At 41.5% G+C, this 18,257-nt stretch overlaps 1 protein-coding gene across 1 annotated transcript in view; it reads right to left on the reverse strand.

Moving 5' to 3' along the window:
• The window catches only part of NUP205 (nucleoporin 205), a 72,828-nt gene extending 64,629 nt beyond the window's left edge, over window positions 1-8,199 (reverse strand). Inside the window, exons 1-3 of the mRNA XM_037049137.1 lie at window positions 8,094-8,199; window positions 3,515-3,657; window positions 2,053-2,224 (exon numbers count right to left, since the gene is read on the reverse strand). Coding sequence (XP_036905032.1) covers window positions 2,053-2,224; window positions 3,515-3,657; window positions 8,094-8,121 — 343 coding nt within the window. The 5' untranslated portion in view covers window positions 8,122-8,199. The remainder of the gene's footprint in view (window positions 1-2,052; window positions 2,225-3,514; window positions 3,658-8,093) is intronic.
• Between the last annotated feature and the right edge of the window lie 10,058 nt (window positions 8,200-18,257).

Raw genomic sequence — 18,257 nt, forward strand, 5'->3', positions numbered from 1 at the left:
TTTGCAATATTTAGAAGTTTCTTTCCCTAGAGTCTTTTCTGTTTCATCTTTGTCACTGACCCTTTTAACTGTTCTCCTCTGAGTAAGTTCCACTTGGTCTTTTTTTTTTTTTAAAGCACCCTGCCTATAGTTTCAGTCTCATTTCCTATGGCTTTTTCTCCCCTTAATTACCCCTCCACTCCCTTCTGTTCCCCAAATCCATCTCACTGCTCCACACCTCTATGCAGGTAACTGCTTCCGTCTGGATGACCTTGGTCCTCCTAAGGGCACACCTATTCCATTTGACTTACGCCGACTCACTTTTCAACACCTACCTTAAGCCTCACATCTTTGTGAAGACTTCCCTGTACAACCCAAGGTCAGTGTAATCGTCTGCCCTCCAGACCATCACTAAATCTGGCACAAACCTGCATCAATGCACTTAATGGTGTTGTGATTATTTGCTTCCATGTCTCTCTCCATAACTAGACTTTGAGCTCCTTTACGCTAGTGGAGGTTTGGTTCATCTTTATATCCCTGGAAGCTTAACACAGTGCCTAGCCCAATGGTATGCAAAAAACAAACGTTTGTTAAACAAAAATTCTGAGTTAAACTCAAAACTCGAGCCTGTTCAGTTAACATCCCCATCACAGAGTGGGAAAACTACCTTATTTATTCTCAATGTCACACTTCTTCTAATGCAGCCTCATGTGTGGCAGCCGCATTAGACTTTGTTTCAATTACAGTGTCTACATGGCTTCTTCATGCAGCTCTTCTGTTATAATGAAAATGAATTTCTTATTTGGAAATCTCCATTTTTTTCTATATAGTAGCCAAAGAAACAATCTCAAAGTTATTCTAAATGAAATCTCCTGCTTAAAACTGCAATTAGAATAAAATCCAAATAATTTTCATGGCCTGAATGACTGAACAAGGTCCAGCCCTGTGCACATAGTTCTGCTGGTTAGATCATCATCCCAATACACCAAGGTTGTGGGTTCAATACCTGGGCAGGGCACATACAAGAACCAACCAATGAATCCATCAATAAGTGGAACAACAAATTGATGCTTCTCACTCTCTTCCCTCCCGCCTTCCTCTCTAAAATCAATTTTAAAACATTTTTATAAAAAGACTGAGCGGGGTCGGATCCGCGCTCTGTTCTCGTCTCCCTTCACTCTGCCCTCACCCCTAATGTTCCCAGTGTCCTTTTTACCCTTTCAAATGCCTCTGTCCTCACCTCAGGCACCTACTGTCCGCTCTGCCTAGAACCTCCCTCCCCGACAACCCTGGCACCTGTCATCACGAAGGCCAGGTCAAATGCCCCAGCGTCACTGAGGCCTTCTCTGAGTACTCTATTCCACTTGCCTCCATCTATCTTCCACTGCCTCGCTTTATTTTCTTCCTAGAACTCAGCATCATTGAAATTACCTTATTTTGTCCTAGTCATTATCTAAATCACCCCCTCAAAAAGCAAACTCAAAAAAAAAGCAATGACCTTCCCTTCTGCCTCATTATACGACAATAAATGCTTTGTGCTGCTATGGTATTTCTCAGATGCAGCCAATGATTCTTTGCTAGAGAACAACCATGTAAAAGCTTATATTAAAAGTTAAGCTACCTTCATGCTTCCAGTCACTAAAGCCTTCCATTAGCCAAAGGGAAACAAAAGGAAACATTTTGAATACAGTTTTTCAAATGAATGGCATCTTAGAAACTATTCTGGAATCTAAATGATGCACGACCNAAGCAATGACCTTCCCTTCTGCCTCATTATACGACAATAAATGCTTTGTGCTGCTATAGCATTTCTCAGATGCAGCCAATGATTCTTTGCTAGAGAACAACTATGTAAAAGCTTATATTAAAAGTTAAGCTACCTTCATGCTTCCAGTCACTAAAGCCTTCCATTAGCCAAAGGGAAACAAAAGGAAACATTTTGAATACAGTTTTTCAAATGAATGGCATCTTAGAAACTATTCTGGAATCTAAATGATGCACGACCTTAAACTCCGATGAGTAATTGTCTGGTTCTCACCACCTTACTGTAGGTTCCGTTAGACGGCAACCTACCAGCGAGGAGAAGCTCGACAGCTGCTAGTTCTCCAATGTCGAAGAGGTCACTGAGGATAAAGGCCTCTTTAATGAGCTGCTCGGGCAGAAGCCGGGTTCCCTGTTGACCCTGGATGGCCACTCCCTCCGTGCTGGCTTTCTGAACCTTCTCGTGTTGTTGGACATTTTTGGGCTACAATGGCAAAAATAAGTAAGGTCATGTAGTGAAGAGTCCATTGGAAACAAGGTCTTAGTTACATTGCTACCTGAAGAAGTTTACTATAAGGCAGACAGGACAAAAGAGGTATTTCTTGCCAAATAATATACAATTAGACCTTCATAATGCAGCATTTTATATTACCTTCACCCTTTTATCCTCTTACTGCCTTCTTAATAAGGGCTTCTGCTGAACTCTGAACTATAAGATTTTTAAGAAAGCAGACAAAATAGCAAACTGCTTTTCAAGTTTCTAAGGAACTTTTCCAATTATGTGTATAATAAATAAAAAATAAACTCTTCAAGTGGAAAATAACACATGGATATGTGAAGTGTTGCATTAATTAGTGGGGCTAAGGACAGTTTATTGATATATTATTTAAAAAATAGTCTTATCCCCCAAAAAGCCTCACAACTTGGTTCAAATATTTACCGAACAACATATGGTACAGAATTACTTGATGGATCACACTATCTTAGACATTTACACCTTCAAAGAGGCTTCAAAGATCATTTGCTCCAACCCTCTATTAACAGGTGGAAACGCTGAGGCCCAAATAAGTCAGATGACCAGCCTCTGGGAATAAAACTCTAGTGGAACAGCCCACACGGGAACACAGCTCAGCGGGCTCCCAAGCTAGGACTCTTTCTAATAAAAATAGCTGAAAAAACCTGAAACGCAAAAGGCCATTTCTGGTTAAGACAAACTCAGAAATAGGTCTTATATGATCTTGTTAGTCTATAAAAGAAAGTTGACAAACAGCAAGAATAGGCATTTTCAAACACAAACCCTGTCCACTCAGTACTCTGCTCCTGGATGAAAAGGGTTTCGAGGTGCAGTCATTAACGACAGGCAAGATTTGCTATGTTCAGCTAATGCAACTCATATAACATTATGAAGAGTTAAAATTTTGAGGTGTACCTGGAAACAAATAAAATTATCAATCTTACTGAGCTTAGATGTATGAACTGTAAGTCAGAAATTCCAAGGGGGCTCATTTTTCTCAAATATACTAAACTCTCTAAATTGTATTCAAATATGAATATATCTCCTAGCTAGAAATAAATCAATATTAACTTCTATGGGAAACAAAAAGAAATGAATAACTGGTTCTAGGAAAACATGACATTTTTAGAGAAAACTTGAAATCCATGGACAAGTACAAGTAACATATTTCAGGTACATGCATTAAGAGTTCCTGTGCTCCTTCAATCTTTAAAAAAACAAAAAAAGCAAATCCAGAAAACAAAAAAGAAAATTTCCTACTGGGTTTCTGAATAATGAGATGAAGTCAGGTTTATGTTTCTTCAAAATCATGTCAAGAAGGTGGACAGCTTCGGGTTGTCTTCTCCACAGAGCATTTCCCACCGTTTGCCAAATGTCTTTATAAGGACCCCACAGACTAGCAGCTTCAAGAAAAAAAAAAAACCAACGTCAGATAAAACGATATATTTGGAAAATAACTTAAAGTGTTGTCTACCCATTTTAGTCATGCTCATGGATACTTTTAAATACACCGAGGTATACATATAAACCAAACGTTAACAAAAAAGCATACTTACTAAAATTCTCAAGCAAAAATATAAACATCATTTCATATAACTTAATATAATGTAAATTCTGACTTTAAGTTGAAATAGTGGCTGAACCTGGTTTTGCCACTTTATTAGCTGTGTGACAAAGAGCGAGAAAATAACCTCTTTATGCTTCGATTTCCTTTTACCTAAAATAAGGACACCACCCACTCCCTAGGGTTGAATGACTAAGTGAGACACACTAGACAAAACACACAATACAGTGCCCGGCACACCGCAGACATATAATACACGTAAGTGGCTTTCCCCCCAAACGAAAAGCAGGAATAGGGGGGAAAACCAGAGTTTGTTAAACTTTGCAGCTAAGAAAAAAAAGCATTTTGGCCAGGAAACCAGCTAATAAAAAAATAGCACAGAGTTAGGAAATACTTTTGTAAATTCCTATGAAAAGGGTTACATTTGGATTTGTGAAGGTAGTAAGTAATAGGTAATACCAAACTTCTGCTACGTGCCACTGAGCACAGTTCTAAGCTCTTTCCATGTATTATTTGTCTCAGAACACTATGAGGTCAGCACCATGTCTTCCTCCCTCTTTACAGACATGGAAACTGAGGCAGAGGTCAAGAAACTCACCCAAGGTCACCCTGGGTAAGTAAGTAGGGTGTGAACCCAGGCAGTCTGGCAGCAGAGTATGTCCTAACCACTAAGCAGCACCACCTCCACATGGAAACAAGAAGGTGAATTTAGGTATTTCAGACATGTCCGGTAAATAGCCTGGGAAGTAAAGAAATTACGATCACATCGAGACATACCTAGGCAAACTTACCTAAAGTCAGCCAAATTCACTTATCTAAAAACATTTAAGCTCTATGAACAGACAGTATCATATGACAGGGGATAAGAAAAGAAACAATCTGGTTTTTGAACACTGCAATCAAGTTCAGGAGACAAAGTGTAGGTAAGTGAAATATTCCACTAACAATACAAACAAAGAGTATAACTGTTGCCACAAACAATGTAAGAATTTTAAAAGATCAAATGATGGTCAAGGACTTCTGAGGGAGAGCTATACACTTGCACAGCAATTTGAAGGATGAGAAAAATGTGGGTGACAAAGAACAGTCAAGGGCAAGTGTGAGAGAATTCACAGAGCACGTGTGAGAGAATGCTGTCAGGCTGGTGGCTTTCAAAGTTCGTTTTACTGTAGCCCATGGTGAGAAATATCCCATAGCTCAACCCAGCACACACGTACATGAAAAGTCAAACAAGTTTTATATGAAATACTAACATTCATTCAATTAGTACTCCAGTGCACTCCTATTTTGTATACGCTTTCCTTTTATGCTGAAGGACCTGCTACATTTATTTAAAACCCATTATTGGAAAGACACTATCCTGAAGTCCAAGGTAGTGGACTTGGAAGTCTTCAAACAATCAGATATGGTTCGCACGTTTATAAAGATGCTGAAAGGGAAACTAGTCAAATCCAATCAGTGACTCCACAGACAAAACTTAAAAATAAATAACTATACTAACTGTAAAATGAGCCTAAACTGTAAAGGATGCTCTATAAACACATTTAACTGGTATCTGAGAAAACACAGGACCAAATAAAGTTACCAGGACAATATGACTGACATGAAAGTTAACCTAATTAAATGCACTACATTTCTATGAACGATATCAGAAGAAGGCAATCTACTGGAGGATTGTTTTAAAAGGGGGCTGTGTAGGGAGAGGGCAGACTAAATTAGTCAAGTTCGATCATTCACTCAACAGATACTTATGGAGGGCCTGGGACTACAGACTAAACAAGACAGACAGCACCCCTCATGTAATCCCACTTACAGAATGACAAGTGGGACATTAAACACAGACTTCAAAAAACAGTTATCAGTACGATAAAAAGTGTGATGAAGTGTAGAGTGCTGAGAATATATAAAAGGGAACACCTACCCTAATCTGAAGGGCAGGGCAGGAAATGGCATGTCAGGTCTTTGGCGTGGGGGCATGGAATCAGAATGCCTCAGCCACACTCGGAGAGCAATCACCCAACTCCCTCCTTTGCTCCCATACTCGCTGAACCTCTGATTAAAATAGAGAATGCCATACAAATTTCTGGGGCAAAGAATAAGCTAATGCACCAGCAGGAGTACCAGTGCAGATATACTTCCCATTAAAGATCAATAAACTGGCCCACTGAGTTTCATTAGAGAAATTCAATTACTAGAATCTGATCAATTTTGGACACACGACCAAAGACAGTTCTAGACCTGTCAAAATGACGGCCTGCCCCTGGGTCCTGGTGATGCCCGGTCAGATGCTAATTGCATGGTGCCCAGCTGACTTCCCTAGAAATCACTTTCTTGTCCCTTTCTAACTGCTAAGGATGGAGGAGTTTTGAGTCTTGGGTTTCAGAACAAGATGGCTTTTTTCCTATTAGTAAATGGGAATGTTTCAAGTACTAGTAGGTGACAGGATGAAGTTGGCAAAGGAATGAGTGTTGGACTCTGGAATAGGAAGTGTCAGGAACCAAGGATGAGAGGTAAGCCACTCCTGAGGTGGAAACCCACTTAGGACAGTGACATCGACGAGGCCTGTTCGCGGAGTCAGAATTGGCAACTGACTGGCACTGGGTGCAAAGAAAAGACACCAAAAATGACTCCTAGGCAAATCCGAATCTTGCCTTACAGCAAGTACTTAACGCTGACAAACTAAGGGGAGGGGAAATGCTGGAGGCAATGGGGGTGCCGGGCCAGGTGTGGGGGTGCAAAGGGGGAAACTGTAGTAGCATACTCAATAAAATATACTTAACTTAAAAATAAGTAAATAAAAAGACAAAAAGACCTCTGGAAAGGAGTTGACCAAAGAAAGTAAACACTGTAAAAATAACACACTATACAACAGAACCTGTGAGGAACTAACAAATTTCCTTGTATTATACACACATAGCCTCAGTAAGGTCCGATTCTGAAATGGTTTGATTTGAAACACTCAGCTTTGGGTAACTTTTCAAGAATATCAGTCCTGTGCAAAGCAGAACCAACGGGGGAGGGGGGGTGCATAGAGCCAGAAGGACAAGACGCCGAAGAAAGAGCGCTGCTCTTGAATGAGATTCTCGACGAGCAATTACCACAGAGATACGCTCNGTAAATAAAAAGACAAAAAGACCTCTGGCAAGGAGTTGACCAAAGAAAGTAAACTCTGTAAAAATAACACACTATACAACAGAATCTGTGAGGAACTAATAAATTTCCTTGTATTATACACACATAGCCTCAGTAAGTTCCGTTTCTGAAATGGTTTGATTTGAAACACTCAGCTTTGGGTAACTTTTCAAGAATATCAGTCCTGTGCAAAGCAGAACCAACGGGGGAGGGGGGGTGCATAGAGCCAGAAGGACAAGACGCCGAAGAAAGAGCGCTGCTCTTGAATGAGATTCTCGACGAGCAATTACCACAGAGATACGCTCTTAATTGTGCCTACGAAGCTAAGTACGTTTCAATCTAGCCACTGCCATTCTAAGCAGAAAATTCACTTTCAGGACTCCTCGCCCCGCCCACTAGGCGCCAACAGCGCTTCCCAGGAATTGTGACAATCCAAGTGCACCCACCCTTTCAAACGCCCCTGAGACGTTGGAAATTCCCCGGTTGAGAACTGCCAAAAGAGAACCCACCCCAAGTCTTTCCGAGTTCCTTCACTGCCTTCTAGATTCTACCTCGCCCCCAAGATCAAAACACTCCAAAGGTACAGGAGCATCCAGAAATGGCCACACACGCAAAACTGGAAGTCATCTGATGAGCCCAGGGCACCCCTTCTCCTTCTCTGCCACCTTCCAAGTTTCAGGGTTCATAATCCGGGTGCTCGCTCCCTGCAAAAAAACCCCAACCTCCACGAAGGGTCCCGGTGCGAGTTGTCAGCCGGCACTCGTGGCTGAAAAATATCTCAGGTCCTCTGGCCTCATTTTCCGAGACTTGGGTATCCTGGCGAAATCCCGGTCGCAGACACATAATAGGGTGGGGAGTGGGAACGAGCAGGCTCGGCCCTGGTCTGCGAGATTGTACTAATAACCTCAGTGGATCTGGTCTCCTTGCCCCGACCCTCAAAGCCCAGCTCCGGGAGTAGAGCCGCAGCGCCGACGCGCGCCATTCAAACTGGGGAAGCATCGGCATGCTAGGCCCAGAGTAGGGAGAAGCGAGCACTATGCACAGTAGGAGGCGTGGGCTCCAGAGAACCTCACAGCCTGGGTGTCTCCCTGGAAAACCGATCGTAGCCCTGCCCCAGTTTCCCTTCGGCCCCACCGCACTTACCCGAATTTACCGCCAACAGCGTCGCCATCTTGGAGGCGCACTAACAGAACCCAGTGCGCACGGAAGCCCCAAAAAAGTGGGAGGCTGTCCGGGGCGATCCCTGAACAGAATGGTACCACGCTGGCCCCTCCGAACTGCACGCCAGACAGATCGAGGGGTACAACAACGACTCAGAAATCTGCTCTGGGTCGCAGATGTCAATTTTTGCTGCTCTTATTAGCATTCAAATAAGGCGAGGGCAACCGGATCGAAAAAGCGAGGTCCTTGACTTAACGTTTTGTGCAGTGCATCCTGGGACTTGTAGTTTTTTGTTAATAGGCACTAAAATTGGTGAGGTGGAACAGAAAAGGGTATTCCGAAACTAGTTATTGAAATGACTCTCACTTATGATATATAAGAACCGTAAATCCAAATAATCGTCTTAATTTCAAATTAAATATTTTCCGCATTACTCCCTTACTTCTGAAAATGGAGAAATGTGTACGGTGCCTAAACCCCAAAACCCCAGTTTGAGCTGCAACAAACTAAGTTTTTATTACATTTCAATATATCAAGTGCATTGAATCAACATAGTTGCACAGAGTGAAACAAATAATGTTTTATTCTGAAGTTTTCAAATGATACAAAATTAGAATAATGAACGTCCAGCTTCAATAGCATCGCGGATTCCTGGACCCCAGCTCCAACGCGGAGATTATTTTGTTTATTTATTTTTTATCCTTACCCAAGGACGTTTTTTTCATTGCTTTGAGAGAGAGTGAGAAAGAAACAGTTGCCTTCTTGTAAGTACCCCAGCCTAGGCATGTGCCTTGACTGGGAATCCGAACCACAACTTTTGGGTGTACTGAAGAATGCTCCCACCAACTGAGCCACATCAGCCAAGGCCAACATGGATATTATTTTGAAGCAATATCCCAACATATCATTTCATACTAACAAATATTTTTCTACCTAAGGACCCACAAATAACTGGACCTTCTTTCTTCACTTGCTAGATTTTAGTTTGCTAATGTTCAAACTCAAATGTGCCCATTACCATTTGCTACCACATGCCAGATATTTATTGAGAGTTTCACAGTATCATATAATAATAATGTATAGTATGATGTATGTATAAATTGGTTTATATATTTTATGTTATTTATATGCTATTATTTCATTATCTCATTTAATCCCTGAAACAATCTTATCAGGCAGATAATACAATTATAGCTCCTTATTACAGATGTCCACTTGCCTTACAACCTCTTTTTATTAACTTCCCCAACATTCCACTGAGGCTCAGAGAAAAGACTTTGTATACCCATTTCCCTGTCGGAAATCACAATTAGATAATTTAGACAAAATCACAGAGTATGTTGTTAAGAATATCAGGCATATTCATTCTCCTGCACAAATAACAGTGAGAGAATGTATATTAGGTGGAACACAAAAGTCATTGGTGATTTTTTAAGTCATTGTTATACAGAGAGAAATGCCAGTCAATTAAAGTGGTTTTAAGGAGTGAAGGGGAAGGGAAAATGAAAAGGGGAAGTTTAGTGTGAAAGTGAGAAGAATATTGAGCAGAAAGTTGGCAGGAAGCAGCATTCAGAGAAGATTTTCTTTCTCAGCACGATCTTCACACCATTAAATGTCGCTCTTCCCCTTCTGTCTTTTCCAGCCCCTGTTCTTTTCCTTCTATACACTTCTGGGAAATCTATGGCTTCTTATCACCACCCATGAATTGATGAATTCTGTATTTCTATTTCTAGTCCAGTCCTCTCTGCTAGACTTCAGATTTGTGTGTCTAACTGGTCTACCCCACTTCTTTATTGATTGCCACACAAGCATTTCAAAATCAATTGATTAATCCATAACTTATATGAGCACTTTTCTCTTAAAACCTCGCCACCTGCCCTTACTGGTGTGACTCAGCGGATTGAGTGCTGGCCTGCAAACCAGAGGGTTCCATTCCTAGTCAGGGCACAAGCCAGGCTTGCAGGCCAGGTCAGGCTCCCGGTAGGGGGCGCATGAGAGGCAAGCACACATTGATGTTTCCCTCTCTTCCTCCTTCCCTGCTCTCTAAAATAAATTAATTAATTTAAAAAAAAAAAACCACCCTCCCCCCTGTATCCACTTGGTTGCCAAAGTCAGAAGGCTGAGAGTCTTTTTAACCTTCTTCTTCCTTCAGTTGCCAAATCCTCTCCGTTCTACCTCCTAAAGATTTCTGGATACCTCTTCCTCTTCTCTGCCCCTGAGGTCATTGTTCAGGTCTCATCTTCTTACACTCGGTATTTTGCAATGGTCTTCTCGCTGTCCTTGCTGATTTCCACCTCATCCCCCCCTCTCAGATTCCCAAAGGGATTTTCAAATACACAAATCAGATCACGTGCTTGCCCTGATCAGAATGTCTCAGTGACCTATTCTAAGCGCAGTATCTGAAAACTCCCTAGCAAGGCACTCATGCCACTTCCTGACCAGGTTCAGCCCCTCCCCTTCGCTCTTCTTCATCTGCCCTTTACTCCGACCATTCTGAATAGCGTTGTTATTTCCCCCAACACAACATGCTCTCTTGTACCACGTCCTGATGCCTTTGTACCCGCTGTCCTAATGACCTGGAGTGCCCTTCCTTCCCTTCCCCATCCTTCTGTAGACAAACACCCAGTTAACCTCCAAAACAGGACTGGTCTTCCAAGTCTCAGGGCCTGTGTTAATGGTGCCTCCCTGATGCTATTCTTGATTCCCCCTTCCAATTTGGGGGTTTCTTTCCATACACCCCCGTTGCACTGTGACCTACCTCTATATTACAGCCCTGTGTGCCGACAACTGTCTCCCTGTTAAAATGCTTAGCTTCTCGTGGAAGATTGTTATTAAAAGGCCCCCAATAAATCACACTCCCTGAATTCAAACCATTATGTAATCCTCTGCCACGTTGCATCTGGATGAGCCTTATGACCGGCTTGGACAAAAAAAAAAAAAAAAAAAGTGCAGTGGAAGTGACATTGGGCAATTTCCAAGCCTAGAATGTAAGAGGCCTTGCTGTTTCCATTTTTGCTCTTTTCCTCTTTTACGGCCCTGAGAAACCATGTAAGTAAACAAAATACATAGCACTCTAAGCATGTTTGTTAAATAAAAATAAACTATTTCTAAGACAAAATAAATGCTAAATGGACTAGTCCCATTATGTGCAGGAAATATGTTCCAAGACCCCCAGTGGATGACTGAAACTGAAGACAGTACCAATCCCTATATATGCTATGTTTTTTCCTATACATTCATAACTATGGTAAAATTCGATCTATAAATTAGGCACAGTAAGGGTTAACTTACTTGGAAGTAATAATAAACTAGAACAATAATAACAGTGTACTGTAATAAAAGTTATGTGAACATTTCTCTCTCTGGTAACCAATCGGATAACCGAGCTGGCTTCTAAGTGACTAATTGGTGTGGATACGCTAACAAAGGTTGTGATTCAAGTCCTGAGTGGGACTGGTGGAGATTTCATCATATCCCTCAGAACAGCTGTTTAAAACTTATGAATTGTTTATTTCTGGAATTTTCCATTTAATATCTTCACACTGAGGTTGGTCGCGGGTAACAGAAAGCGTGGGAAGCAAAACCAAAGATTAAGTGGGTACTATCATATACTTAGATACACAGTCAGCCCCTCCGGCCCCCAACCCTTTACCACGGCAGCCCGCTTCTTCATGGGGCGTCCCCTCTGACCACCGTAATCACATCATGCTTCCCTCGGAATCTTTGTTCACACTGTATTGTCGTTCTACAATACATTCAGCCCCTTAGTCTGGCCACGGTTCTCAGGCACCACCTTTCCCCACCCTGCCCCTCCCCATCAGGCTGAATGAAATGCTATGCTCTCCCATAACGTGTTATATTTTTCCACAACTTTGTCTGTCCCTCTGTACATGGAAGAGTGGAGGAACCCAACAGGTAGCCAATAAACATGTGTTAAATGAATACAGTCGGGGAAAGGTCACACTAATACTATCTCCTAACCCATTGCCAGACTATATCGTTGACTCCTTGAAAACAATTTCATAACCTACCATCTCTCTTGCAAGTGCCTAAAAACTCTAGGCCCCTCTTTTCCTAAGGCTTGGACTATCAATACAGACCTAAAGAAGACAGCGTACTCCATACTTCCTCTTATGAAAAACCAGGCTCCAGCTGAGGAATCAGCTGGTTGAAATGCCTTGAGAGGTTTTCCTATAGATACACATGGGAATTTTGGTCCTGGCAGAGGGCGCATGCCACAATGGTGCATGGCACGAAACGGGGAAACGGGCTGGAGACGAGTAGTGTAAAAGGACTGCTGGCAAAGTCAACTTATCCAATCAAAAAGAGTCTTGATTACACCCTGGGCACTAGCAGGAATACTTGGCTCCAGTCTAGGGTGGAGAGTGTGCGAAGGTGAGTGCGGAGTTGTGAGGGAAGCCACACTCTGTCTGAGTGTGATGAGAAGCAGAGCATTCATCATATCTGAAGATGCTCAGAGCGAAACCAGGTACCAGAAACAAGAAAGCATTAATTGAAATAAACTGTGGCACTGTTCAGGATATGATGTAAACTCAGAAACAAAAGACAATAGGAAATATTCCCATGTGCAAACAAATGCAAAAATTAATTAGACGATTTCAAGAAAGATTCCAGATCAACCGGAAACTTGTCCTGGATGCCATTTCTCTGCCACAATTGGGTTTATGGTCATCAGCAGTGATGCATATTTTACCATTTCTCATGTCATGGAAGAGTTGAGATTTTAGGAAGATGCTGAAAATAACGTACGACAAGCTGATGGAGTTGAGGAGAGACTTTTATTAAGACAGGGTGCCCTGAATCTCAATTTCTACTTTGCCGGTGACTTACTGTGTGATAGTGAGCGAGTTATTCAACCTCTCTGAACCTGAGTTTTCTTATCTAATAACAGAAATAAGAATATTTTCCTTGGTTTGCTGAAAAGATTCAGTGCAATAACATAATAATTTAACATACAAAACTTAGAAGATATTCTGCTATGGTAAAAGAACAATCAGAGTGAAGAACAATGAAAGTGAAGTTTGGAAATTAAAAAAGGGAAAAATAAGCTACAAATAAGAGTCTGATAAAGATGGGTTAATGTAGTACTAATAATAGTGTGGTGTCATTGAATTCTATTCATGAGATTCCCATGGCGGTGTTAACTCAACCATGTTGCACAACCCTATACATTTTAAATTGCACATCTAATAAGCACTTATGTAGTCATGCGGCTAATTTAAATGCTTTTAAAATTAGATTGAAAATTGATGTGGTCAGAGGAACACAGAACTTACTGTGATTTTAAGATTTCAAACTCCACCCATAAGCATGACAATCCCAAAGCAGGATAATCATTTTTTTAAATGTAATTTAAGAGAAAGAAGAACTATCTAGCCTTGAAATATTGTTGCTGCTTGGTTTCTAAAATTACCTCTGCATAATACCTGGAGAAAGATTGGGTACCCACTTTTTTATTATGATAAAATATACAAAATCTAACAGTTACTATTTTTAAAGATTTTATTTATTCATTTTTAGAGAGAGGGGAAGGGAAGGAGAGAGGGAGAGAAATATCAATGTGTAGTTGCCTCTTGCACGCCCCCTACTGGGAACCTGGCCCATAACCCAGACAGGTGCCCTGACTGGGAATTGACGGCGAACTTTGGTTTGCAGCCCATGCTCAATCCACTGAGCTACACCAGCCAGGGCTAACATTTATCCTTTTTAAGTGCACGGATCTGACTGAGGCATGAAGTACGTTCACGCTATTCTGCAATCATCACCCCGTCCACCTCCAGAACTTTTCCAATTTCCCCCACTGAACTCGGTAGCCATTCAACTCTCACTCCTACTCCGCCCTCCCCACAGCCCGTGGGCAACCTCCATTCTTCCGGTTCCACGAATTTGACTACTCTACGTGGAATCATACACTATTTGTCCTTTGTCCTTTGGTGACTGGCTTATTTTCACTTAGTATCACGTCCTCAGGTTCATCCGTGTTGTAGCATATGTCAAAATTTCCTTCCTTTTTCAGGCTGAATAATAGCCCACTGTATGCACACACCACGTTTTGTTTATCCATTCATCCGCTGACGGACAGTTGGGTTGCTTCCACCTTTTGATTATTGTGAATAGTGCTCACGAATGTGGGCGTACAAAACCCCTTCCAGCCCCCACATTCAGTTATTCTGGGAATACACCCAGGCCCTAGTGAGACTGCCGGATCATAGGGTAACTGCGCTCACTTTGTGAGGAATCCCCGTCTGGGTCCCACAGCAGCTGCACCGTTTACTTCCCACCAACAGGGGGGGCAAGGGTTCCTATTTCTACAATTCCGCGACAACGAGGTAATATTTCATTGTGGATTTTGATTTGCATTCCCGTACTAATTGGTGATGTTGTGCATCTTTTAATTTGCCCATGTTTAAGAAATCCTGTTGTGTTTTTTTGTTGTTGTTGAGTTGCAGTTCTTTATATATTCTGGATAGTAATCCCTTACCAGGTATTCCCTTTTGTTTCATGTAATATTTATTTGTTTTAAAATGCATTATTTTTCTTAAGCAGGTTCATCCTGCAAGTGACCAGGGAAATGTTTTGATTATGTTCAAGCCTTTAAGTTTAGGTCATTCAAAAGGCTCCTTCCTTAGCTCATTTTTCAAACAGTAAGAGTCTAAAAGAGAAAATTGAAGACACCATAATCCCAGTACTGAGATTATCTGAAAGAGATCATTTTAATAACACCTTTGGTTGGAAACCATGGTACTGATTAAATCCTAAAACTAGAAGATGCTTATGAAAATCCAGTCTATCTTCCTGCTTTCAAACAGGACAAGGCATAAAGAAGTCAGAGGAGAACAATTCTTTGAATAAACACCGTTTTTCTCAAAGAATGATTATAAATTTAGGAAATACATGTAGATAGGTGGTTTGAATCAACTAAGGTATAACTATTAGGTATTAAGTATTTTTTAATGTAAAAGTCACTGGTATCACCCTGGCCAGTGTGGTTCAGTTGGTTGGAGTGTCATCCTGTAACCAAAAGGTAACAGGTTCGATTCCCAGTCAAGGCACACACCTCGGTTGCAGGTTCTATCCCTGGTCCAGGCATGAACAATCCTGGGTCCAGGCACATAAGAGCAGGCAAACAGTTGATGCTTCTAACTTGTATCGATGATTCTCTTTCTCCCTTCCTCTATCCAAAAGCAATGAAAAAATGTCCTCAAGTGAGGATTTTTTAAAAAGTCACTGGTATCATTTTATATTTGCAAATAAATACTATAGCATCATAATGGAGATATAGGAAGGAAGGAGTATGTCAAGATTTCAAAAAGAAGGAACCCCTTCATTAAGAACACATACAAGCCAAATCATAAAATTGTAACCCACACTAGAATGTATGCTCTGTGTAAGCAGAATATTTATTTTATGCACCCATGTCTCTTAAGGACCTAGAACAGTACCTACTACCCCACAGTAGGCGATCAACAAATATTTGTTGAATGAATAAATGTGCCAAAGAAAAAAGTTGGTGTACAGAGTAAGATTAAGAGAGAAAGAACTATTGAGAAGGGTCCAAGAAAAGAATTACAAGGAAATTTAGAAACCATCTTAAACTGAATGAAAATAAGGTACCCTGTAAAATCAAAGCAAACGAAATGTATGTAGAAGAAGAAACAATGAACAGAAATCAAGGCAAACCGTCAGGGTAAGTCTAATACCCTCTTACTGAAATGCTTTCATGGGTCCCCATGCTGTACCTTCTCCTTAGCAGCAACAAGCTGATAAACCTGACTCATCCAACTACCAGTATGTTCTAGGTATATTATGTATTAATACAATCCCTGTGCCTTGCACAATGTCTGGTACTTAGGAGGTGCTTAATATCTTGGATAAATAAATGATAATGAGACCCCTAAATTATGGAATCCCCACCTTCCCGGGCAGAGATGGGGGACCTGTCTGGGCGGCTGGTCTTCCCAGGAGACAGTGTTCTGCCTTGCTAGGTCACATCCTAGGTATCAGCCTTCATCAACACCCTCCTTAAACGCTTGGTGCTTTCTTTTCTATGTCTCTTGCTACGCAGAGAAGTTTTCAACTATTTAGAGCATGTTCCAACCAAAATTCTTCCATGATCTTGGCTTACAGAGTTCTCAGTACTTAAATATTCTCTGGGTGGTAACGGGCAGGCTGAACACCCACCCCTGGGTCTGCAGTGTGGTCTTCTGTGATGTTCTTTCCGAGCAAGAGTTTCTCTGACAACGCTCTGCTGACTCCCTCCTTCACTCCACCCGGCTTCTAACATAGTATTTTTACCTCTGTGTCGAGGTTCACTGATAAGCCTCCATAATTTTTCATTGCTTTTTTCTGATTATAACAGTAACACATGTTCACAACACAGCATTTAACAACACAGAATGGTGCAAAGAGAAAAAACTGAAATGAACTGCAATCCCATAGCCAGAGATCTTGATTTTATTCCAGATGGACGTATTGGTATTAACATGAATTATTAATATCATATATTTACTTTGTTTCTTATGTTCTTAGTAAGGATAATGTCATTAGTTTTCCAAATTACTACTCTTAACTTTATTTCTCTCTGAGAACATTTATGTGGGAAGAATTCAAAAGCCAGCATATTTGACCCAGTGCATGGATGTAAGGTCCTAAATTTATGTCACTCAATGCCTAATACTTAAGATTTAGTTTTTTCTAATTTTCCATTGTTACAAATACTTCAGCAAACACCTTTATGTAGGAATCTTTGCCCACATCCTTTAGAAGGGTTTCCTAGAAATGACATGTTTAGTTAAATATGGACGAATATTTTTAATACTCTCAGTAGATACTGAAAAATTGTTTCAAAGACTTTACATTCCCGCTGGAGGATGGATCTGATCTTCCAACCTCTACCAACTCCAAATATGAAAACTTAAAAATACAGGTTATTGGGAAATTTGTGTTTTTTCAATGGTACCTAATTTTACCTTGTTCCCCAGGCCCCGCTTATTTGGATGTGTCTGGTGACTTGGAAGCTTGCCTACCCGACCTTTTCTTACAAATGGACCTTCACAGCTTGTTTGGATGTTCTAGCAGGAGAGTGGATCGTATGCCTTTGATGGAGACCGGGCCCTCTCTCTCCCAGAAAGTCATCCCCTTTCACCCAGGGCAAGTGCTCAGCCTCCCAAGCAGCCTGGCACAGGGAGCAGGCAGGGAGGACCACACACCCGCCTAGCCAGCCAGATCAGCAGGATCGGTGGGGTGATGGCTGTCGCAGCCGGATCGCCCTCGCATCCGGATCGCCCTCGAATCCTAACTTGTATTTTTCATCGCTGGTTCAAGTCGGGAATTTGTTCAGATAAATGCCTTAGGAATCCAATTACTCTCCCTACACTATATTTAAAAACATAATTAAAGCGTAGTATCTTAAAGGCGATGTTGTATCGTAGTTATCTCAGACGGATACAGGATTACAGGACTTCGATAAGGAGGAACCAAAAACAAGACAAGTCTGATAACAAGAGAGACTATTTTAAATCAAAACTGAGGCAGTTCCCTGGCTGGTGTAGCTCAGTGGATTGAGCGCGGGCCTGCGAACCAGAGGATCGCGGTTCGATTCCCAGTCAGGGCACATGCCTGGGTTGCAGGCCATTTCCTTGCAGGCGACACACAATACATTGTATGTCCCCAGCAGAGGCAACCATACATTGATATTTCTCTCCCTCTCTCCTTCCCTTCCCCTCTAAAGATAAATAAATAAAATCTTAAAAAAAAAACTGAGGCAGAAAAGTCATGGCACGCAGTTGTCATATTCATATACCACGTTGACTCCAGAATTACTGGAGCCGAAGAAATTGCCAGGTTATAATGTCAAGGGATCAGCATTTAGAAAAAGATTTGATACATTTTGCTTATTTATTGGGTTAAGCCGTGGCTAGGAGGAGAGACGCGAGGAAAGGGAAGGAAGTACATTCCAGGCAGAAATTCACTTCTGCCAAAGGTCCAGAAATACCCAGACATTAGCCTGGCAGCCATGTTCAATCCTGCACATTTGCATTTTCCTCAGAACAAAGACGGTAGCCTGCAGCCAGAGCTACTTCACCCCCTCAAAGTTCTCTGAACAAAACTGCCTGGATCCAGATC

The sequence above is a fragment of the Sturnira hondurensis genome, unplaced genomic scaffold, assembly GCF_014824575.4.
Source record: "Sturnira hondurensis isolate 20B ecotype Veracruz unplaced genomic scaffold, ASM1482457v3 Scaffold0006437, whole genome shotgun sequence".
NCBI classification, from domain to species: Eukaryota; Metazoa; Chordata; class Mammalia; order Chiroptera; family Phyllostomidae; genus Sturnira; species Sturnira hondurensis.